This window comes from Callorhinchus milii, unplaced genomic scaffold (genome assembly GCF_018977255.1).
Source record: "Callorhinchus milii isolate IMCB2004 unplaced genomic scaffold, IMCB_Cmil_1.0 Scaffold1, whole genome shotgun sequence".
In the NCBI taxonomy this organism is placed as follows: Eukaryota; Metazoa; Chordata; class Chondrichthyes; order Chimaeriformes; family Callorhinchidae; genus Callorhinchus; species Callorhinchus milii.
This window is the reverse complement of record NW_024704742.1, coordinates 85,954,364-85,978,082: the sequence shown is the minus strand read 5'-3', so window position 1 is coordinate 85,978,082 and position 23,719 is coordinate 85,954,364. Positions and strand designations below refer to the sequence as shown.

Genomic DNA, 23,719 nt, shown 5'->3' with positions numbered 1-23,719 from the left:
GTTGTACAGTCTTAGTAAAGTAAATGCTTTTTAGAAAGTTCATTAAAAAAATGCATATTATTCTGTCTAGTCCAGACTCTAGCATTCATAATTGCTGTATTCATATCTACTCAGATAATTCATCCATATCCAAAATAATGTGACCATTTTCAGAAGAAACCATCAACCTGTAAGAGCAGAAGTATAAAATTGTAGACTGTCGCAAGATTGAAGGGGCAAAGTACAGTTGGGACAGAAGCCATAAAGAGAAAAGACACCTACATTCTAGGATCCAACCAAACAAATCTGAGGATATCTGAAGAAGCAACAACAACCAGGAGAAGATTTATCAGAAATCAACAACAACAACTTGCATTTATATAGCGACCTTCACGCCGGGTAGCATCCTGGAGCACTTGACAGAAGCAGGGTCTGACAACGAGCCATTCGGGAAGGCAATTCGGAGGTTGCTGTAAGCGCAATCAAAAAGGAAGGCATTTAGGCAGGATTTGAGAGTAGGGAGGGACTGAGGGAGAGGTTCCAGAGTTTCGGGGTATAGTGGCTGAAGGTATGGCCACCAGTGGTGGAGCAGAAGGCACGAAGGACAAACAGGAGGTTAGTGACAGGTACGGACAGAGGAGAGCAATGTGAGGGAGTTGGAAAAAAGCGGTCATGGTCAGGGAACGGATGTGGGGTAGAAAGGAAAACTGGGGATTGAACCTGACATCTAAGTTGCACGTGGGTTGAGAGAGAGCCCGGGGAGCTTGAGGAGTTCAGATCTGCGGGAGAGAAGACGTTGAAGGGAACCAAAGAGTATGGCTTCCGTCTTGCCAATGTTCAGCTAGGAAATGTGCGCTCATCCAGGCCTTGATGACCGTCAAACAAGCTGACAGGACATCAGTGGACTGGGAGTCGAAGCTGAAGGAGAAGTAGATTTGTGTGTCATCTGCGTACATGTTGAAGTTGACCCCATCTACGGATGACATCACTGAGAGGGACCATGTAGATAAGGAAAAGAATGGGGCCAAAGATGGAGCCTTGGGGAAACCTACAGGTGACTGGGCGGGCCGGGAGGAAAAAACATTTGCAATAATGTATTTTTGGCGGTTAGTTAAGTAGGACTCGAACCATGCGAGTGAACTCCCACTAATGGATAAGGGAGTAGAGGCGGTGGAGAAGGATGGCGAGATCAACTGTGTCGAACGCAGTGGAGAGGTCCAGGAGAACAAAGAAGCAAAGGAAGCCCTGGTCACAGAGCGAGACGTCATTTGTTATTATGACGAGCGCTGACTGTGCCGTGGGTAGGGCGAAAACCGGACTGGAGGGGTCTGAGTAGGAAGTGGAGGGAGAGGTGTGAGCAAAGTTGATTTGCAACGACACGTTCCAAAATTTGGCCAGGAAGGGCAGGTTTGAGATGGGTCTCAAGGTTGTGAGGTTGGAGGGATCGAGGCTAGGATTTTTAAGAAGAGGAGTAATGACAGGGGTTTTAAGGGGGAGTGGGACAGAGCCCGAGAAGAGGGACTGGTTGATTGTGTCAGCTAACAGTGGGCAGAGGTGGGGAGTTGAGTGGCCAGAAGCTGAGTGGGGAAGTGGGGGGGATCGAGGCAGTAGGTGGTGGGCTTTATCTGGGTGATGGTGAGGAAAGATGGGGGCAAATGAGTGTAGGGTCCGGGCCATGGAAGGAAGAGAAGGTGGTGAAGGAGGCATGGGGGTGTAGGCAACATGGGGAGGGGGGGAGGAAGTAGCAGCCAGGCGGATGTTATTTATCTTGGAAGTAAACAAGTCCAGGAACTCTTTGCACTTGGCATCTGAAGTGAGGATCGAAGGTGTTTGAGAGGGGTTGTGGAGGAGGTAGTGGTCAGTGGAGAACAGGATTTTGGGGGGTTTTGGACTCTCTCTGCACACCCTGAGCTTGCAGGGTGCTTCTTACCACTCCATTGATGGCACTTCTTTCTTAGCAGCTCAGTCAGAGCTCCTTAAACTCTGGTAGATAGTCTGACAAGATTGCAGGAACAGCACTGGATGGCATTTTGCTCATGGATTAATCTTGTGAAGCATAATTCTATTGAAATTTATTCACAGTTAAACTCAGTTCATTGTTAGAGAATGAGAGTCAAGTTGATTGTTTTTATAAAATAATGTAAACGCTATTTACACTTTTCCAATGTAAACTTGTTGAATACAAATATCGATCAACATCGTGTCAGTGTCCAGTCATTAATTCTGTTGCCATTTCAGAATTAAAACTATGTGCATTGATATAGCCTGTACTTTGATTCTGCACATGAGATACTATGCACTCCTCAGTGCCCTGATTTTTTCTATGAAGGAAAGAGGTAGATTTCATGAAGGGTAATTTCAGCTGGAGTTATTAGAAATTTCAAGCGTAGGTACATTCCATTAATTTTAGTCTACAAGTGTTACTGGGGAATTTTTGGAATTGTAAAACTATTTCCATTCTCCATGAAATGTGAAATTGCTGTGCAATTCCCCCACTAATATGTCTAGATCCAAATCTACTGAACAGGTAGTATTTTTCTGGTATCAATAGTTATTACATACCTGAGCTATTCTATTTTGTTTTTCGTGGAGTCCTGTAGCGCGAGCACTCAAGTGAGAGACCTGGGTTTGATTCCCGGCAGGGTGAAACAGTGGGCAAGTTTCCTTACTCCACATGCCACTGTTTACCTAGCAGCAAGTAAGCCTGTTTTTTTGTCGATTAGCGTATCGCTTTTCCTGGGGTAATAATTCCTTCAAAAAAATAATAAATTGGTCACTCAATCTACGACTGTTTGTGGGACACTGCTGTGCGCAATTGGCTACCGCATTTCACTCACAAAATATACAGTCAATTCACTTTACAGTATATTCTGTGTATATTCTTTGAGACGTCTCGAAGCCTTGATAAGGCGCTATATCAAATGCAAGGATTATTATTAGTTTAGAAAATTTGTTGCTGTGAACTTACAAAAAATGCAATTTTATTTTAAAATATTAAAATGTAATTTGCAATTTTATTTTCATTCATTATAACTGCACAACAATGAATGTTGAAAATTAACAAATTGAGTAGTTAGGACTCAGCCTATGCAAATCATTTGTCTGATTTAATAAAACATATTACATTGGTTTCTCTTATTATTCTCCCCTTTTGGAAGCACTAACTAATATCTACGATAGTTCCAATGAAGTACTGCAGCTGCTGTGTTACATTGTTGGAGGTACAGTCCTTCGGATGAGACGTTAAACCGAGGTCCCATCTGCCTGTCCCATCAGGTGAACGTCAAAGATCCTTTGGCACTGTTCAAAAAGAGAAGGGAGTTTCTCCTGACTAACCACTCTTTCCAGTAAACCCCAGTAAAATTTGACATGCATATAGCTGTTTGTGGCACAAATTGGCTACCCTGTTTGCACACAGTTACACCATTCTACAATATATTCTGTGAAGCAGTTTGGGATATCTAAATGTAAGGATTATTAGTTCAAACTTTTTACCTCGTTATCATTTCTCCTCATTAGCTGAGTGTCTGACATGTGTGGAAATCCATCACTATGCTTAGACAGATCAATCAGAGTTCCACATATAAATGCCACCTATAGAAATTTCCCTGTATCTCAAATATACACTCTCCTTGAAAAGATGCACCCTGCTTACCTAATTCTGGGGATGATTAGGTGCACCTTGGCAAAAGCCAAAGCTTGGGGTCTCCTTCGAATATTTTTGGAGTTCAACAAGCTAGAAGCTCATAGCTTGCAATCAAGAGCATTAGAATACTAGAATATTACAGCACATAATAATAATAATCCTTGCATTTGATGTAGCACTTTTCACGTCTTCTAGACATTTCAAAGTGCTTCACAGAATGGACTGTAAAGTGAATTGAATTGACTGTCTATTTGTGGGTGAAATACGGCAGCCAATTGCACACAGCAGTGTCCACATACAGTTGTGGACTGAAATGACCAATTTTTTTTTGAGGGATTATTATTAGGCGAGTGGAGAATCGAACCCAGGACTCTCGCTTGCAAACAAATGTTCTAACTACTAAGATACAGGACCCCACAGAAGAAGGCCATTCGGCCCATTGTGCCTGTGCCGGCTCTTTGGAAGAGCTACCCAATCAGTCCCACTCCCCCTCTCCTTCCCTGAACCCTGCAAATTTTTCATTTTCAAATATTAATCTAATTCCCATTTGAAAGTTATTATTGCATCTGTTTCCATTAGCCTTTCAGGCAGTGCATTCCAGACCATGACAACTCTGTGTGTGTGCGTGTTTAAAAAAAGTAAAACATTCTCATTTTTTTGCCAATTATCTTGAATTTATATCCCCTGGTTATCGAACCACCTACCAGTGGAAACAGTTTACACTGTTTTGAAACTCCTCATAATTTTGAACACTTCTATTAAATCTCCCCTTAACTTTCTCTGCTCTAAGGAGAATACTCCCAGCTTCTCTAGTCTCTCCAAATAACTAAAGTTCCTCATTCCTGGTATCATTCAGGTAAGTCTCCTCTATACCCTCTCCAAGGCCATGATATCCTTCCTAAAGTGAAGGGCCCAGAATTGGACACAATACTCCAGTTGAGGCCTAACCAGTGACTTATAAAGGTCCAGCAGAACTTCCTTGCTTTTGTACTCTATGCCTCTATAAAGCCAAGGATCCCATATTCTTTTTTTAACAGCTGTATCAACATATCCTGCCACCTTCAAAGACCTGTGTTTGTGAACCCCCAGGCTCTCTGCTCCAGAACCCTCTTTAAAACTACCATTTAGTGTCTATTGCCTGGCAAGCTTTCTGCTGCTTTTGCAGCTGTCAACCCTACACGGTAAGGCTTTGGTTTGCAAGGTTAACAAGCTGGGTGGGAAGAATGCTGGCTCCCAGTAACTGCCCCTCCAAGTCTTGCCAATAAGCCAAGCTGATTGGTCTGTCATCAGTAGTCCCTGGAGTACTGTGGACCCACCTGGCTTAGAACTGGACTACTGAGGCCACCACAGAGGGTTGAATTGAACACAGCATCTTGGAGACCATTCAACTCTATATTCATGGTCACTAGTCCAAGTAGGATACTCACTAGAAGAAAAGGAAACAATTTAATTTGAATTGACCAAGATTGTGGTGTGGTACCTAAAAGGTAGAGCAGGGAAATTGTTCAACTAAAGGTACCAACACTTGCCCTTCAAACACATAAGAACATAAGAATTTGCTAGGCAAAAAGACCAAGGTCCATCTGGTTCGCCTTCTACCATCCTGGCAGTCATTATACTGTATCCCAAGATATTATTTTTGGGATATATACTTTACCCTGAGATACATTTGGCCTTTGTTTTAGTTTGGGCAAGGGAAAATTAGCATGGATCTATTACAGTGGTAGAATGTGGGTTCGGTGATTCTCCACATAGCAAATATGCAGCCCTTTGTAGATTCCTGAGCAGAGCCAAAGTGCTTCTTCCATGCAGAAAATCTCCCTCAGGTTGCCATTGCACACGTTTGCTAGTCACTGTAAACTGACGTTGGTGTCACACTTGAGAGCAGGTCACTTGTCTTAACTGAGAAATGAGGCATAGCACTGGGAGGACTTAATGGATAGAAAATAACTTGTAAAACTTGACCAAAGAAAAGCAAATAATATAAAAATGCAATGTAAAATATATATTTGAGTGAGTCGTAGATGACTGTGTAATATCTATTGTAGTACTGTATCTGAATCATAAATGCTTTGAAACCAGAGATGAGAGAGTGACTGAAACAAATTTAGAGGATTATGATAAGGAGAGATGATTTCGTCCAATGTTGCCAGCTGTTCACACAGCTTACTCGTGACTTGGAGCGAATGAAAGCAGACTGTGTTTTCATAGTTCAGTCTTGCCGTACACCGTTAGTGTGACTGATCTTCCTTATAGTAGAATGAAAGGCAACCTTCGTGAGATATCCACATGACTACATTGACCCAGCAGTAACCATGCCAATTCCTATCCAAAAGGGTATACAATTACTGGTAAAAGGTGATGTCACAAAACGTTTAATGAGGTGAACATGACTGGGCGGATATCATGTGCTGTGTTTGATGTGTCAGATTAAGCCAGTGTCAGATGTGGAGATGTACCAGACTCACCACTCTCTTCTGGGAATCATGACGGTCCATGGTGTTTTTATTTTCAAGAGAGTGATGTTACAGAGGGGATTTAGTCAAGGGACTCACGGACTGAAAACTTGCCTCTTCTACTCACTTACATGTCTGTCTCAAATCACGGTCAATTCAGAATCAGTCAATCAAATCGTGAGAGAAGAGACATCCAAGAGGGTACCTAATAGAGGTGTTCAAAATCATGAAAGGGTTCTATAAATAGGCTGTTCCCACTGTTGTAGAATCTGTAATTAGAGAACACGAGTTTAAGATAGGGACTAACGGATCTAAACATCAACAACAACAAGATTACATTTGTATAGTGCTTTTCACGTCGGGAGGACGTCCCAAGGTGCTAAAAAGAGAATTTATAAGGAACGTCTTCGCACCAAGGAGAGTGAGAATGTGGGAATGTAGAACTCGCTACATGAAGCCGTGATCAGAAATATAAATGTATTTAAGAGGAAGCTAGATACACACGTGAGGAAGAAGGGAATAACGGGATATGGGAGAGTGGCTGGAGACTTGTGTGAAATATAAACATCAACATGGACTGGTTGGGCCAAATGACCTCTTTCTGGACTGTACAGTCAATGTAAATCCAAATTGTAGTCTGTTTTTAAGCTGAATAACGGAAAAAGGCAACAGTTCATTTGTAGTTAGAGATATATCTGCAACTATTGTAATGGATAGAGAGATGATTTGTTTTGATTTTTGAGTGGAATGATCATGTGGCAAGCAATTATTCACTTAGAATTGCATAGACTAACTCAAATCACATCATGTGTTGTGTAGCAATTGAATATGAAAATAGATCTTAAATCACCCCATTATTCTGCACAGAGAAACATTACTCAAATTATAACCCTTTAGACCTCATTAATATTAAAAAAATCTTTAAGTTGTATAAAATTTATAAACTCGGGATCAATGGCAATAAATCCTCTGGTAATACAGTCTGGACGATTGTGCCTGGTTGTTATTTTGAAGGAATTTGTAACATTGTTAGTTATATAAGTGCAACCATTGTTAAAAATTAAAAGCAATCTAAGAATCGTGTCACCTCAGAGTTAAGATTTTCAGACAACAATGGGATTTTGAATATATTCTCTGTCTGTATACATACACTTTACCCTTTTTGTTTAGGTGGTGTGGATCCCAGTATACGGAAAGATGCATGGAAATTTTTGTTCGGGATGTATCCCTGCACCTCCACAGCACGAGAACGCAAAGCGCTGGCGCTGGAGCTATTTGTCCGGTACAAGATGATGAAGTGCAGATGGCAATCCCTTATGCCAAGTGGTACAAGAATGAGAGTGGACGAGTCAGACAGTAAGTGCTACTATTCCGTACTTATTTCTATCAGTCAGAATAGAAAATGGAATCCTTTTTGACTTTTGCTTTTCCTGAAATTGTGGATTTTGTTTAAAAAAGGAAAAATCCAATTTTCCAAGAATTAGAATAACAAGTGAATATGAAGAAAATAATATCTCAGGGGTTGAATGTAATTGTTGGAATAGTCGATGATTCAGGAGATTTATGGTCATGTCTTATGGGAATCGTTTTTAAATTAAAGGCTTCGAGCGTGAAGTGACAATTAGCAACTCACTGTATTGTTTTTCTTCTCATCATGTTTCTCCACACAGTTTTCTTTCATACCCTCCTCTCCTGAGGTACTGAATAATGCTGTCATGCGGTTCCACAGTCCACTCTTGTAGCTCTTGCAAATGTTCAGAAAGTAGCTATTCAAAGCTTAGCCCAACTCTATCTTTGTACAGACATGTATCTCCGGTGGAGGTCAGATTGGTTTAGGAACGTTGGCTGATATTCCTCTCTAATCCAGATACACTACAGCCAATTTTGGTCTCTCCACTCACATTTCGGCTTAGATCAGCTACTCAGAACACTCTAATGTTCAAATCTGATAGCTACTGGTCTGATTTATATTTACATCAGACAGTACCTTTATCAAGTGCAGTAGAGAGCCCGATAATCGTACTAATTGGAACTGGCCTCACTGCGGATCTGAAAACAGTGGGGTGGTTAATGGATCTCTGTATGGTTCCGGGGCTGTGCTTATCTTTCTTTCTTCTTTCTCACTCCAGTATATACACAGTGTTGTATTTAGATCTCTCCACCTTGCGTTTCTTATTCACTCTATTAAAATCTTTCAAAAAAAGTCCAGGCCACAGGCCAACTTGACATGGCTGACACTTCCAGGGCATTGTGTAGCGTGCAGGAAGTCACATCATCAGTGCCCAGAAGTCAGCCATTTTTGCCACAGGTTGGAAGCTGGTTGGATTTCTGCTGAAATGCGCACTGACGCCATTAGAGGTCAAGACCAGCTCGCACGCCCTGATGAGGCTGGTTGAGATTTTATGGCCATCAGCTGCCATGTTCTAACAGGGTCTGCTGTGTATAATATGTTTAAGTATTGCCCTAGGATTTGCTTCTGCCTTGGGGGTGGGGGGAGTTAAATGCACTTTCCCTCCCAACTCTTCTCTTTGCCATCAGTATTATGTCGAATCCCAGATAGAGCCACCCCACAGATTTGTTTGGCTGGGCGGATGGGGTAAATTTAGAAATCACACTGAAGCAAAAACGTGCAGACAATCATAGCGAAAACAAAATATCAGAAAGATCCATGAGTGCATTTAGGTAAAATCCATAAAAATAATCCTATCCTTAAGGTATAGCGCCTTTTATGTCAGGAGGACATCTCAAAGCACTTCATAGGATTTACTGTAAAGTGTAATGACTGTGTTGTGTGGACGAACGAATAAAAAGGACAAATTCGACCAAGAAATGCTGAGTGAAAACCCAGAGAAAGATAGCAACATGCAGAATCATTTTAGGAAAAGTGAGTCAGGAAAAAAACAAATCAATAAGTTGGAAATGCTTTGCAAACTTTCTTCTGTAGGCACGAGTTCAACGGAATGGAACACAGAACAATGCAATATCAACTCTCTCAGGACTTTTTGATAAATGCTTTTACTAAATCATAATTTTGCCTACAAAATACAGTCACTTGTACAGTAAATTCTGTGATGCACTTTCAAACAACCTCCAAATGCAAGGATTGTTATTAATGCAGAACAACAACTTGCATTTATATACTGCTAAGAAAATAAAAAGTTCTTGTCCAATACCATTGCTATACTAGCAACACAGCAAGCATAGCAGCATAAAGATAAAACATAGCAGCATAAAGATAAAACAATTGGTTTAGATCAGGAGTGTGTAGTGATTTATTGTAGTGTCAACAGCATTTTGCAAAGTATATCTGAAAATATAGCTAGCTGATAGTTCCCTGATATATTTTAGAGTAGCTACCAGTTTGATCTATTTTTAGTGACACCCCAATGAGATCAATGTATATTAAAGGAAAGTTTGATTTCAATAGGGCTTTGATTTTACCACCGATCAAACTGCATTAAGGCTCAAGTGTCTTAGAAAACCACATGTCAACAGGAATTTGCTTTTATTTCAGCAGAGCTGAAGCTGAAACAGTGCTGAGCTGAACAGTGCTCCAATTTGGGGAGAAGCATTATGAATTAATTGCTTTAAGATCTGGACCAATTCAGTGTCATGGCTCATTTCCTTTATCATAGTGTTGCTGATGTCACCCCACTTAGTAGTACAAGGCAGACCTGCTGCATGCGGAGGTGACAAGACTCACCAGAGAGATGGTGTCCCAATGCCACCAAAGATAACTGCAACGACTGCTTCTGGAGGAGCAGACTGCCATTTTATCTTGGCTGTGAGTGGCCTGGGCACTCAGCCCACTTGTACGGCTTGATCACTGGTTTAAAGACATACAGAACATTGTTGAATGTTTGGCAATCAAAAGTGCAGCAGCTGTTGTGGAATTTATCCCACAAAGACGACGAAGAACTCAAATGTATTTCCAGACAGTGTACTGCTTTACAAACTAGAGGAGTTCTCACCGTCCTGGGAGGAAGTGAGATAGATTGTAGCTACACATGACAGGCTCCTGTGATCATATGATTTGGCATTGCAAGGCAAATGCAGTAAACTACTACTTGTGCTCCATTTTGATTCCAATCCAAACTAGCCTTTTAAAAATATAAGGCATTGATGGAAAGTGAAAGAGTTCCTAAAAATACCCCACGAGAATAATGTCTTAGACACTCCCCCCATACACACACACCCACACACACTTTGCAGCATAGCTGCAGTTCATCCATACTAATAACAGCTGGATAGAAACAACGACAAATTACATTTATATAGTTCCTTTCAGGTCGGAAAAACAGTAAAATGGGTCTTCTGGAAGGATGGGATCAAAGCAGCTTGTGATCTTGTAAAGAATGTAAATGAGAATCATGGAGGCATCAGCTCTTACAAAGGGGTCTAAAGTACTATGATCACTCAAAGTTCAGGGGAACCTCATTATAAAGCCTTTCAAAGAACACTGCCTCAGGTATAGAATGGGACTATCTTGCGCAAATCGGGAGCTCAGTATACCGGGCTTCCAACACAGAGTCAGCCCCCAGTATCCTATGCTACAAAAAAGTATGATTTCTGGATCTTCAGGTTGCCACTTTTCTCACCTCCTGAACATTACAACAACATTACATTTGTATAGTGCGATTCACATCTGGAGGACGTCCCAAGTCGCTGGACAGTCAGTGTTTCGGATCCAAACTGGGGGTCAGGATTGGGGAGAATGGAGGGCAGGGTGGCAAGCAGGGTGATTGAAAACACGGTTGAAGAAAAGGGTCTTGAAGGAGGCAAGGGAGGGGGCGAGGCAGTGGGACTGCAGGATGGAGTTCCAGGGGGTGGGGGCAGAGTGGCAGAATGCCTGCCCACCAACGGTGTGCCGGGTGAGGTGGAGGACGTGAAGCAGGCTAGAGCCTGCTGAACAGAGGGAGCGGGCAAGATGGTGGGTTAGGAGATCGCAGAGGTAGGGGTGAGCAAGGCCATAGAGGGCTTTGAAGGTGAGGACCAAGATCTTGAACTGTATCCTCTGAGTAATGGGAAGCAGTGGAGTTGGGCAAGGATGAGGGTGATAGGGTCACAGAGCCTGGTGCGCGAGAGGACACGGGCTGCAGAGTTCTGGATGATCTGCAGCCAATGGATGGAGGAGTTGGGGAGGCCAACAAGCAATGCGTTTGCATACTCAAGTCTCCATGTTATGAATGCGTGTATGAAGGTTTTGGTGTCTTGCGGTGTGAGACAGGGGGGAGCCGGGTGATGTTATTATAATAATAATAATAATAATCCTTGCACTTGATATAGCGCTTTTCACGTCTTCTAGACGTCCCAAAGCACTTCACAGAATATACTGTAAAGTGAATTGACTGTATATTTGTGGGCGAACGCGGCAGCCAATTGTGCACAGCAGTGTCCCACAAACAGTCGTAGATTGAAAATGACGAATTTATTATTGTTTTTTTTTAAAGGGATTATCATTAGGCGTGTGGAGTAAGGAAACTTGCCCAAGGTTTTGCCCTCTGCCTGGAATTGAACTCAGGTCTCTCACTTGCAAAGCGAGTGCTCTAACCACTGAGCTACAGGATTCCACCTGTTGTGGAGGTGGGGGAAGGCAGAGCAGGTCATGGCACGGATGTTGGGTAGAAAGGATAGTTGAGGGTCAAACAAGACCCCAAGGTTGCGGACTGGCTCAGTGAGGTGAAGTGTGCAACCATGGATGGTGATGCTGTCAGTGCCTGAGGTGAGGAGGCGCTGACGGGAGCCAATCAGGAGAGCCTCGGTCTTGTTGACATTCAACTGAAGAAAGTTGGCTCTCATCCAGGACTTGATGTCTGACAGACATTTTGTTAGGACAGCAATGGTTCTGGAGTCGAGGGTGGAGGCAGAAAGATAGAGTTGGGTGTCATCCACATACATGTGGAAGTTGACGCCATGTCTGCGGATTACATCACCAAGAGGCAGCATATAGATGTTGAAGAGGAGGGGACCACTATGTCCAGAAAGTGATGTCAACTGTGATCTGATAGAATTCGAACATTTTTTGCACTTGGTCTATATGGTGAGTTATTGAACCCACCCAACCATATTATAACAAGGTTTCCCTGTAGTGATCTTTTTTATTATACAGTGGTTCCTCGTTAGAATGCATTGTCTTAAAATTAGAACCAGCCATTTAAGAGTGAAATCAGGAAGCATTTTTTTCACTCGACGGGTGTTGGAAAACTGGAATTCTCTCCCCCAAAAGACCGTGGATGCTGGATCCATCCACATCTTCAAGAGTGAGGTTGATATATTTTTGGTAGGTCAGGGTATTAAGGGATATGGGGAGAAAGTGGGAAATTGGAATTGAAAGATTAGTTGAGGTACAAATCATCTGTGATCTAATTAAATGGCGGAACAGCCTCAAAGGTCTGAATGGCCCACTCCTCCTATGTTCCTAGAACGAGGTGTTTGGGGAAAGTTTGAAGGAAAGTGCTAATTCAGCCTCCCCAGTCAGCCTGAATGATTAGATCAAGATTGTCAATTCCGAAAACTGCCAAGTGTGAAAAAAAAGCTTTAGAACAAAGGCGATTGTGGGGATGTTTGTTTCTGGCTTTCCTGCCTTTGTTTACACTTTAGTATCTTTCAGAAATCACAGCTTTTCCCCTTTTGCGAATACAGCATTATAAATTAGACCCTAAAGACAGCTAACGAAAGAGGCTTTTGTTACTCCCAGCAATGTTTACACTGATATACTCATATGCCATGCTTTGATTGTCACAATTGCAGTAATGAAGTGGTGGGCAACCATCTGATCTATTAGAAAATTATACTTGAATTTTCTGAAGATTCTGTGAACTCTTTATTTCTTTTATCTGTGTTATCAGTGTTTTCCTTCTCTCCCCTTCCTATCCATCCTCTCCCAGAGGTTGATGGGTTGGCATGTGAGTTTTCTAACATCATTCCTGTTTGACACCATTCTCTGCAATATTGTCCACTTCACTCTTCATGCCTCCATTGCCTTCGTGACAACCTCAATCCAGCTAATACTGGTGATCTCTTCTTCGAGTTTCGTCAATCCAGACGTGCATTACCAATGTAGGTGCTCACTGTTCTTGATGTACATATGGTTAGTATACTCTATTAGAATCCAGCAAAAACACATAAACATTACTATTGCTGTGGTTCCTTTAGGAGCTCTGCAATACCTTTTTAATGTATTTTAACTGTTTTAGCACTATTTGTTCAACTGGATGTTCCTTAGTTTCAATCTTACTTGGGAAGTTACTTCTTGGACTAACTAGAGTTGTTTCACATTTTGCCCCTGCAGCAGAACTTTATGAAGCTGCCCTCGCTTATCAACAAACTGGAAACAGCTGTAATCTTAAAGGGCCAGATGTGGATCTATCTGATGAAAGGAATGAGCAGATGACCTTTATAGAACTGCAGGCAAAGGTAGTTTGCATGAACAGCAGGTCTATTTCTGGAGAATGTACATCAAAAAGTTGTTTCACAAACACTAAGGATACCATGAATTGTCGTTTACAGTTAAGAGGGTACATGTCTAATAAAGAATTTGTTGTACAGTTGATCCAACTTTATTGCGAATGAATTATAATGCTCAGCATCACAAGCGTAGTACAGAAATGTAACAGAATTTCCTAATTTTGTGCATGTATATATTTTTATTATTCTTTCCATTCAAGAGGGTGGCAGAAGATATTCTGTCAAGGCAGCTCTCTGCCCATTGCATAGTATTTTCTCCCTCCCTGTGTGAAATGTTAGTTTGATTTCTATCACATGTGATGGCATCCACAGAGGGGGTGTGGAGCACTCACATATTCAGGACTCTGCAGCCTATAGATGCTATAGCTTTTTTCTACGCTAAGTATTTCAGTGTTGAAATTGTATAGACAAATTTCTGAAAGTACATTGACATTGGTGAGTCCTATTGGCATCTCAGGTAAGGCTGCATTGGTTTTGAAATGCTGCAGTATCTTGCTTTTATGTTCTTATTTAAAAGAGTCTGTAAGAAAGTTGAATGATAAATTCATAGTATATCAGACTAGTGTCATAGTGAGACTGCAGCATTTCAAAAATCGTTGCTGCCTTGTCTGTGCCCACTTACTGGCAGTAATCTAGGACCCGTTCTGTTATTGGTACATTTTTGTCTATGATCCTAATCGCTTCACGCAGTGTCATATATCAACCAAAACCTCATAATGTACAATTTACTGGGAGAAGTTAAACTAAAAGCAATGGGACAACTGCTCTTCTAAGTCTCCTTGTGTGACACAAGCGCTCCGGGACGCTAACCCACACGAAGGGCACTATATGCAAGTTGTTGTTGTGGATACATCATTCCCAGATACAATGCAGATTCTATGCTCTTTTTTGGACCAAATTTTCTCCTCCCCTGAATTTGTTTGACTAATTTTTTATCTCCTGAAGTGGATCCATAAGAATCCTCTAGTACCTCATTAATGTGGTCTTTACTCATGTGATAGTAAGTGTTGAACTGTATGGCTGATTTCACAACTGAGTCCAATTCTGTCCTCACCTGACTCCATACATACACATTTGCTGGCAGGGATTAATGGATATCGATGTGGAACACAATCTTGGCCTATTTGGCCCTCCCTAGGTCAGGGGCACTGAGGCGAATTGCAGCATCCCTACCACTGTTCCAACTGATATCAGATAACTGAACACAGAATGGAATTGAAACTCGCAGCCTTCTGGTCTGTGTAGCTTCATTCTGGAGTGGGCAGTGCTTTACCCTCTAGGCCATGAGGAGTGTTTAGTGTTAAATGAATGCTAAATTCTGAAATGTTAGCAAGACCACATAATGTTGCATTTTGTGTAATTTTTCCAGGTTTACGTGGATCGTCACCAAATCAATGTGCATGACCTGCATGAAGCGATTAGGATCATAGACAAAGATGTGCCAAGAACAGAACGGGTCCTAGATTATTACCAGTAAGTGGGTACAGATAAGGCAGCAATAGTTTTGAAATGCTGCAGTCTCACTATGACACTGTGTCTGATATACAATAAATTTATCATCATCTTCCTCACGGCCTCTCTTAAATAAGAATAAAAAGGTAAAAACAAAACTCGTAATGTACAATTTAACAACAATAAGATTACGTTTGTAAAGCGCCTTTCACGTCGGGAGCACGTGAAATTTAGTGAGGGAAGTTAAACTAACAACAATGGGAAAAGGGTTCAGTTTCACAGCACAGAGTGAGGCCCATGGATTCCTCACCGACTCACAGAGCAAGGAGCAAGTTCAATCCCATCTCCCTGCCATATCTTCATTCCCTTTCAAGCCCCTCTGTTTCATATGCCTGCCTACTTCCTTCTTAAAAGCTACATTTACTTAGGATATCATTCTTACAGATTTAAAGTTTTTCTGCCAAGTGGTGAGACACCTCACAAAAGTTATTTCAACAATTATGCTGCGATCACAATTAGAATTGTGAAAGGTAGTGTATAATGGCCCTATTAACACCTGTTGACACCAGTCCATTCCACTGTATGCAACCTTGTTCAAAATTCCTTAGATTTGGATAGCGCCCTTGATGTCCCAAAGTGCTTTCCAGGATATACTGTAAAGTGCTGTGACTGTATGGAGTCCTGTAGCTCAGTGGTTAAAGCACTCGCCTTGCAAGCGAGACACCTGGGTTCAATTCCAGGCAGGGCGAAACCTTGTGCAAGTTTCCTTACTTCACACACCTAATAATAATCCCTCCAAAACAAAACAATAATAAATTGGTCATTTTCAATCCACGACTATTTGTGGGACACTGCTGTGCGCAATTGGCTGCCGCGTTTCGCCCACAAATATACAGTCAATTCACTTTATAGCATATTCTGTGAAGCGCTTTGAGACGTCTAGAAGACGTGAAAAGCGCTATATCAAATGCAAGGATTATTATTATTATTTTGTGGGCAAATGTGGCAACAATTTTGTACACTGCAGTGTCACACAAACAGCTATGAAGTGAATGACCAATGTTATTTTGTTTAGAATGTTGTCATTTCTATTTTGGTTTCCAGCCAGAATGTCCCAAAAGTTAACTGCCTTGTACAACAGATTATGCTGGTAACAACTTTCTCAGATCTACTCACATGGAGTCCTGTAGCTCAGTGGTTAGAGCACTCGCCTTGAAAGCGAGACACCTGGGTTCAATTCCAGGCAGAGGGCGAAACCTTGGGCAAGTTTCCTTAATAATAATAATCGCTTAATAATAATCCCTCCAAAACAAAACAATAATAAATTGGTCATTTTCAATCCACGACTGTTTGTGGGACATTGCTGTGCGCAATTGGCTGCCGCGTTTCGCCCACAAATATACAGTCAATTCACTTTATAGCATATTCTGTGAAGCGCTTTGAGACGTCTAGAAGACGTGAAAAGCGCTATATCAAATGCAAGGATTATTATTATTATTTTGTGGGCAAATGTGGCAACAATTTTGTACACTGCAGTGTCACACAAACAGCTATGAAGTGAATGACCAATGTTATTTTGTTTAGAATGTTGTCATTTCTATTTTGGTTTCCAGCCAGAATGTCCCAAAAGTTAACTGCCTTGTACAACAGATTATGCTGGTAACAACTTTCTCAGATCTACTCACATGGAGTCCTGTAGCTCAGTGGTTAGAGCACTCGCCTTGCAAGCGAGACACCTGGGTTCAATTCCAGGCAGAGGGCGAAACCTTGGGCAAGTTTCCTTACTCCACACGCCTAATAGTAATCCCTCCAAAACAAAACAATAATAAATTGGTCATTTTCAATCCACGACTGTTTGTGGGACACTGCTGTGTGCAATTGGCTGCTGCGTTTCGCCCACAAATATACAGTCAATTCACTTTACAGCATATTCTTGAAGCGCTTTGAGACGTCTAGAAGACGTGAAAAGCGCTATATCAAATGCAAGGATTATTATTATCATTATTATTACTCCCATCAATGCAGTATTCCCACAACTGGAGTGTTGTCTTAGATATGGAACTTGAACCCACAACTTTCTGACCCAGGGTAGCAATTAAGCCAAGCTGACACCAATTTGCAAGGCAAATTCAGAAAAGAGCTCCATTTCCTTTCAGAGCATATACAATAGGGAAATATTTTTTACACCTGCTTTAAAAAGCAAATCACTCTGTTTCACTGGGGTTCCTAGTGTAAAAATGGAACATAGCAATCCTTTCTTTGAAATAATTAATAATAGACTGAATTTCATACCTAGAATTGCTAAATTGGAAGTAATTTGATCCTTGTCAAAAATAATCTAGTCTCTGATTCATAAATCTCTTTTTACTCTTGATTTTTTTTATACTTTAATGCCATTGCCATTCATAAATTTGTGTAGTCCTGGAGCTCAGTGCTTAGAGCACTTGCCTTGCAAGCGAGAGACCTGGGTTCGATTCCTGGCAGGGTGAAATGTTGGACAAGTTTCCTTACTGCACACACCCCTGTTTACCTAACAATAAATAGGAACCTGGTTGTTAGTCGATTGGCAGACCGCTTCCCGCGGATAATAATTCCTTAAAAAAAATTGGTCACTGCAATCCACGACTGTTGGCTGCTGAGTTTTGCCCACAAAATATACAGTCAATTCACTTTATAGTATAATCTGTTGAAGTACTTTGAGATGTCTTGAAGACGTGCTAAGGCACTATATCAAATGCAAGTTTATTATTATTATAAATGATAATTTTCTATTACTAACGCAAACCACAAATGGAATTAAATATCAACTTTGCTCCATGAAGAGATTGGGCTTGGCATATAAGATCTCTCTAATCCTTTCAAAATCAATTCCAGTTGCTAATGTGTGCAGCCAAACATGTTCATTTTAATGTTTAATGAAATTGATGTGAGCTTTAACTGGTCAAGTAATTACAATTTAAACAAAAAAACTTCCGATGTGGCAGAATTATAAACATTCCAGTTCTAACTTAGTGAATTTTAGGGTACGGATTACTTTAAAATATAAAATATAAAATTACATTTGCAGAGCGCCTTTCAAGTCGGGAGGACGTCCCAAGGGGCTGATTAACATTAGCATTTCAGCGTATTCAGAATTTGGCAAATTCTTAAATACAGTCTTAATTTAAGACATTTTTCTGTAAGTTCTTTTAAGAACCAAATTGTCAAATTCTGGATGGTCTGAAATTCTAGTTTAATAGAGTGAATTTAGACCTAAGTGGAATGTTACCCCATTGCATTTTGCTCAGTTCAGAATGAATGTTAATAGTATTTTGTTTCATGTTCAATTACGTTTCTCGATTATTCCTTGTTTTCTTTTCTATAGAAATGAAGGTGTGACCAACCTAATGGTGTTAAGAGACATCCTTATCACTTTTGCTGCATTTCATCCAGGTACTGCAGTAATTCTAGCATTGAGTATCCTCCTCATTTGTCATTCACTCCTTAGTGTTGTTTCCACATTTGCAGGACTTTATTCGGGTCTGATTTCCTCAACCTCCCCGGGCTCTCCCTCAGACTTTCCGAACTCATGCACAACTTAGGTGTCAGGTTCGATCCCCAGCTTTCCTTTCTACCCCACATTTGTTCCCTGACCAGGAATGCTTTTTTCCACCTCCGCCACATTGCCCGCCTTTGTCCGTATCTCACAGAGGCAGCTGAAACCCTCATCCACGCCTTCATCATTTCCCGCTGGACTATTCCAATGCTCTCCTCGCTGGTCTCCCCAGCTCCACCATACACAAAATCTAATTAATTCAAAACTTTGCCACCCGATACTCACCCGCACAAAACTCCGTATCCACATCACACCAGTCCTTGCCAGGTTCCATTGGCTCCCAATCACTGAATGGATCGACTTCAAGATCCTCTCACTCGTTTCCAAATCACTTAATTCCCTCGCACCTCCCTATCTATCTGACCTGCTTAGCACCTGCTGCCTCCGGCCTCCTAATTGTCCCTTGTGTCCTTTGCTCCACCTTCGGTGGTCTTGCCTTCAGCCACTATACCCCGAAACTTTACAACTCTCTCCCTTGATCCTTCCGCCTTGCCCCCTCACTCCCCACCTTCAAATCCCGCCTAAAGACCTTCATTTTTGATTGTGCGTATGGTCACCTCCCCACTCCCTCTCCCACTGGCTCGTTGTCAGACTCCGCCACTGTGCTCTGACGCTATCCCGTGTGAAGGGCGCTATATTAAATGCAAGTTGTTGTTCATTAATATTGTGATAATACATCAACCAAAAAAAACATAATGTACAATAATTTGTTCATTAAAATTGTGATAATATGGAAAATATAAAGTTTACAAGGGATTAAAGGTGATTTAACCTTTATTTCACCACGATGATGAGGTGAAAGTTTCTTCACAAGATCGTAAAATTAGTTCAGATGATGAGGACCCTTCAGCCCATCTGATTTCATCCTTCCAGAACACCAACCATACCATTCTCCCATCAGCTGTTTTTTAAAGTGTAATGTCCTGGTCTCAACAACGCTTCCTGGCATTCCAGGCATTCCATGTTCCAGTCATTAATTATCCTCTGGGGAAAGGAAAATGTTGTGGTGTCTGTCCTGCAATAGCACTTTGCTAGTCCTATGTCTTCTTGTTATACTGTCTTGCTGCATCCTGACGAACTGTTCTGGATTTACTTTTTCAATCCCATTTAAAAATATTTTCTAGATGTTGGTTACGCTCAAGGAATGAATGACCTTGTCAGTCGTTTTTTGGAAGTTTTAGACTCTGAAGTTGATGCTTATTGGTGCTGTACCTTCTATTTTGAGAAAATTTCTAATGACTTCAAAGAAGAAGGACTGATCAGGAAAATTAGTAAGTATTCAATGGATAATGTTTCAAAAAAATTTGTGAGCACAAATTATATGGATATTTGTAGAAGATGTAGTCAAAGCACTGAAATATTCCATTGAGTGTTATTGAATCTTTATTACTCATGAGGAATATACCATACACCATTATAATTACAATATGTACAAGAATGACAATTTTAAGGATTTTTTTTTAAAATCACTGAACCCCATCTAGTGGCTGTTTTACCCAATGGCTTTGCTTTTCTGCCTTGTATATCATGCTTTATACAAAAGAATTATACTGCATTGCCGGCTCATCCGAATTTTCCTGTAGACAGAAATAAACTTAAAATATTTCGGGGCAAGAAAAACTTTCTAGTCTATAGAAAATATAACTTTGTTTAACATTTTGACTTACTTTATCTCTATTTTATCTTCTGTTTATTTGATTTATTTCTAAATTTTTTCTCTCGATCCTACCTCTGCAACCTTCCAGCCACTCCCGCTGCTCAACAGGCACTGGCCGGCCTGCTTAATACCTTATTTACCCCGCCATCAGTGGTTCGGCTTTTAGCCTATCTGCTCCCACTCTCTGGAGCTCCATCCTAGAGTCTTTAAGACTTGCCTCTTCCAGATCTTCCTCTTTGACCATGCATCTTGCCCGTCCCGCCTCCCCATCCCCGCCACCAGCCCCTGCCGACCAAGTGACACCTCCCCCCCACACCCTGCTGTAGAATAAAAGAAGCATAATTTAACATGACCTGTCTCCATAAGGTCTTTTTATAACTGAGCTAAGACTTGATTTGTTTACAATTCACTTTCACTGGTAGGTTTTTTGCCTCTCATTGACTATAAAGCACTTCATGTGTATCTAGGGCTGGAGGAGCAACTGCTGAAAGAGCTGGACACAGAGCTTCACACCCATCTCCTGCAGGACAATATGAATGGTCTGACCTTCTGTCACAGGTAATTAAAAAAAAGCAGCATTTCCCTTTAATAAATTGAGCAATGATTTTACAGTAATTAATAACCCAGTAATGTTAGTGCTGAGAGCAGAAAATCTATCTTTCAAGTACAGTAAAGAAAAGTCTTATCAATTACTTGTGAATTAAACAAGATGCTTAGAATGGATATTAAGATTGGAGTTTTATTTATCAGTGCCCAAATAACCACACTTTCTCTTCTAGTGCCTTAATGGATTAATTTATCCACTTTGTTTAGCAGTGGATAATTATTCATGAGGCCATTACAATCGATTTCTGATGAACCTTTACATTGGGTTTGTGTCTTGCATATCATGGTGAAATTGGTGTCATACAGTACGTACAAGCTATTTCCAACTTAATGATATACTGTATTTTACAAGTGAGAACTAAGAAAATGTTCCAATTTACCACTCAAGACACTTAGTTAGATCTCATTAAATGCTCAGCGATTTCCAGTGGCAGGTGAGTCAGTAATCAGGGCACATAGATTCAAGATAATTCGCAAAAGAACCAAAGGGGAGATGAGGAGATTTTTTTTGCACAGAGAGTTGTTATAGTTTGGAATGCACTGCCTGAAAGGGTGGTAGAAACAGATTCAATAAAAACTTTCAAAAAGGGAATTAGATAGGTACTTGAAAAGGAAACATTTGCAAACATATGGGGAAAGAGTGGGGGAGTAGGAATGAGTGGGTAGCTCTTAAAAAGAGCTGGCACAGGCATGAGAGGCCGAATGACCTTCTTCTGTGCTGTAATATTCTATGATTCTATATACTGTCTATTATACTATTATGTCCAATTAATCATCTGTGGATTATCTCTCCATCACAGTCAGCAATAGCAAATACAAGGAAGTGATTTCTGGGTTCAGAGAGTGAGCCACTATCACAATTGCATTCAACATCTAACCCACCTAATGGGATTACTCTTTTATATTCCCAGTGGATCGACTTTCAGATTCTTGTTGTGGCCTTAATTTAGAACGTTACTACAAATTGTTGGTTGTAGTAAAGGTGAGGGTCATATAGAAGCAAGCAGACCTTTTTAATTGGAAATATTATACGTAGTCCTTCTTATTGGCAGATGGTTGCTCCTGGGATTTCAGAGGGAGTTTGAGCACAGCGAGGCAATCCGCCTGTTTGAGATCCTCAGCAGCCATCATCTCGAGTTAAATTCACTGGAGGCAGAAAGGGCACGTGATTCAGAAAGAATGTCTCATATTCAAAAAGAGGGTGAGTGCTCGACGAAATTGATTGCAATGAATGTTTAGTGGAAATAGAAGATTGTGTGCGCTCAGGTAACAGAAAACACTGCTGTTTTAATGAAGCTAGTAGAATATGTTGCACGTCTTCAGTCCTTGCAGTGGTGTGAGACACTAGTTTCAAGTCGCTGTGTCAATTCTGGGTAGTAAGGAGTATGGCTAGTATGGTCGGGCCTTCAGCCTCTCAGCCCCCAGGCTCTGGAACTCCATCCCCCAGTGCCTTCGCCTTGCTTCCTCCCTTTCCTCCTTCAAGGCCGGCCTCAAAACCTTTCTCTTTGACCGTGCCTTCAGCTCCCCTCTCGACTCTCTTCCCCCTCCTCGCTCCCTCCCTTCCCTCCCCTCACCCTGACCATTTCCCCCTCCTCGCTCCCTCCCTTCCCTCCCCTGACCATTTCCCCCTCCTCGCTCCCTCCCTCCCCTCACCCTGACCATTTCCCCCCTGCTCGGGTCATGACCCAACTGTGCAGCGCCTTGGGACGTCCTCCTGACGTGAAAGGCGCTTTATAAATGGAATCTTGTTGTTGTTGTTGTTGTATGTTCTGATGCAGGTGCCATAAATAATTAAATTTATTTCTTCTCGAAAAGATACACCCCAAACCCCAATGGCCAAGACCAGCAAACTCTGTACATACTAGGATTTGGTGGTCCTTGTGGTCCATAAACTGTCCATTACGCCATTGGGCTGTCCCAGTACTCTGCTCTCAGCCAGTGCAGCAATTGGACCGAGTCCAGCTGAGACAGGGTGGGGACAGTCAGCCAGCGTTCCTATCTCTGATTGATATCAAGGGACGAAGCTAGAAAATGTGTGGGAGAACTTTACAGGAGGGCTGAATCAAGCTTGGCTGTGATTCCCTCACACACATACACACACACACAGTCAAGGTTCACACAATAATCATGGCCACATTGGTGGCCGGAGGAGATGTTGAAAACTTAAAACTTAAAGATGTTGTAAACTTCCTCAGTAAAAGGAAACAATGGGTCACATATCCTCAGGAGAAGGAAAGAAAGACTGGTAAAAAAAGTAATACTCAACATAGTAACTAAAAACAACAACTTTCATTGTTATATCACCCTTCACGAGGGGTAGCGTCCCAGAGCGTTTGAACAGATATCACTTGTAACTGCTTGCCTTGCATTCGCAGTATCTTAGTATTTTATTTTCGTCAACAAGAACCTGAAATTAAAAATGTGCAATTTGAGTAGCAAAAATTTCCAACATTGTTTTTGTGTTACCACACTTCTATTTAAAGAACATAATCATTTAGAAAAAAAATCCAAACCCCCTCAAGTGGTCTTATTATTGTTTTTTTCACTTTTTTTTGTCTTTGAAATTGCAGAAGGCAAGATTAGGCCTGAATTACCCTCTGCTAATACTGACTACACCTTTGAACTGTTCATCTGTGCTGCAATCCTGCTGGAGAAAAGACAGGCACTGCTGAACTGCATGGATGAAGTGGAACTCATCCAATATACCAACAGGTAACTCACAAGGATGCTCCTCTTTTTTCTTCAGACTTAATCTATACCTCCTATTGGCACCTGTAAAATTATTCCCAGGGAAAGGATAAATAAGTTAGTTGCGTTTAGCACAAAGGGAAAAGAGAACATTGCCAGGGACAAAAAAAAAT

At 41.3% G+C, this 23,719-nt stretch overlaps 1 protein-coding gene and 1 long non-coding RNA gene across 2 annotated transcripts in view; one reads left to right on the top strand and one right to left on the bottom strand.

Annotated features, from left to right (window-relative positions):
• The window catches only part of si:dkey-238d18.4 (TBC1 domain family member 15), a 31,425-nt gene that overhangs the window by 4,627 nt on the left and 3,079 nt on the right, over positions 1-23,719 (top strand). Inside the window, exons 2-9 of the mRNA XM_042332692.1 lie at positions 7,252-7,437; positions 13,373-13,497; positions 14,918-15,021; positions 18,365-18,432; positions 19,720-19,866; positions 20,720-20,810; positions 21,911-22,059; positions 23,429-23,570. Coding sequence (XP_042188626.1) covers positions 7,252-7,437; positions 13,373-13,497; positions 14,918-15,021; positions 18,365-18,432; positions 19,720-19,866; positions 20,720-20,810; positions 21,911-22,059; positions 23,429-23,570 — 1,012 coding nt within the window. The remainder of the gene's footprint in view (positions 1-7,251; positions 7,438-13,372; positions 13,498-14,917; positions 15,022-18,364; positions 18,433-19,719; positions 19,867-20,719; positions 20,811-21,910; positions 22,060-23,428; positions 23,571-23,719) is intronic.
• Positions 3,059-6,376, bottom strand: LOC103187194. The gene is made up of 3 exons (XR_488862.2): positions 6,213-6,376; positions 4,942-5,051; positions 3,059-3,279 (listed from the first exon to the last, which is right to left on the bottom strand). It is a non-coding gene; the product is annotated as an uncharacterized LOC103187194 (long non-coding RNA).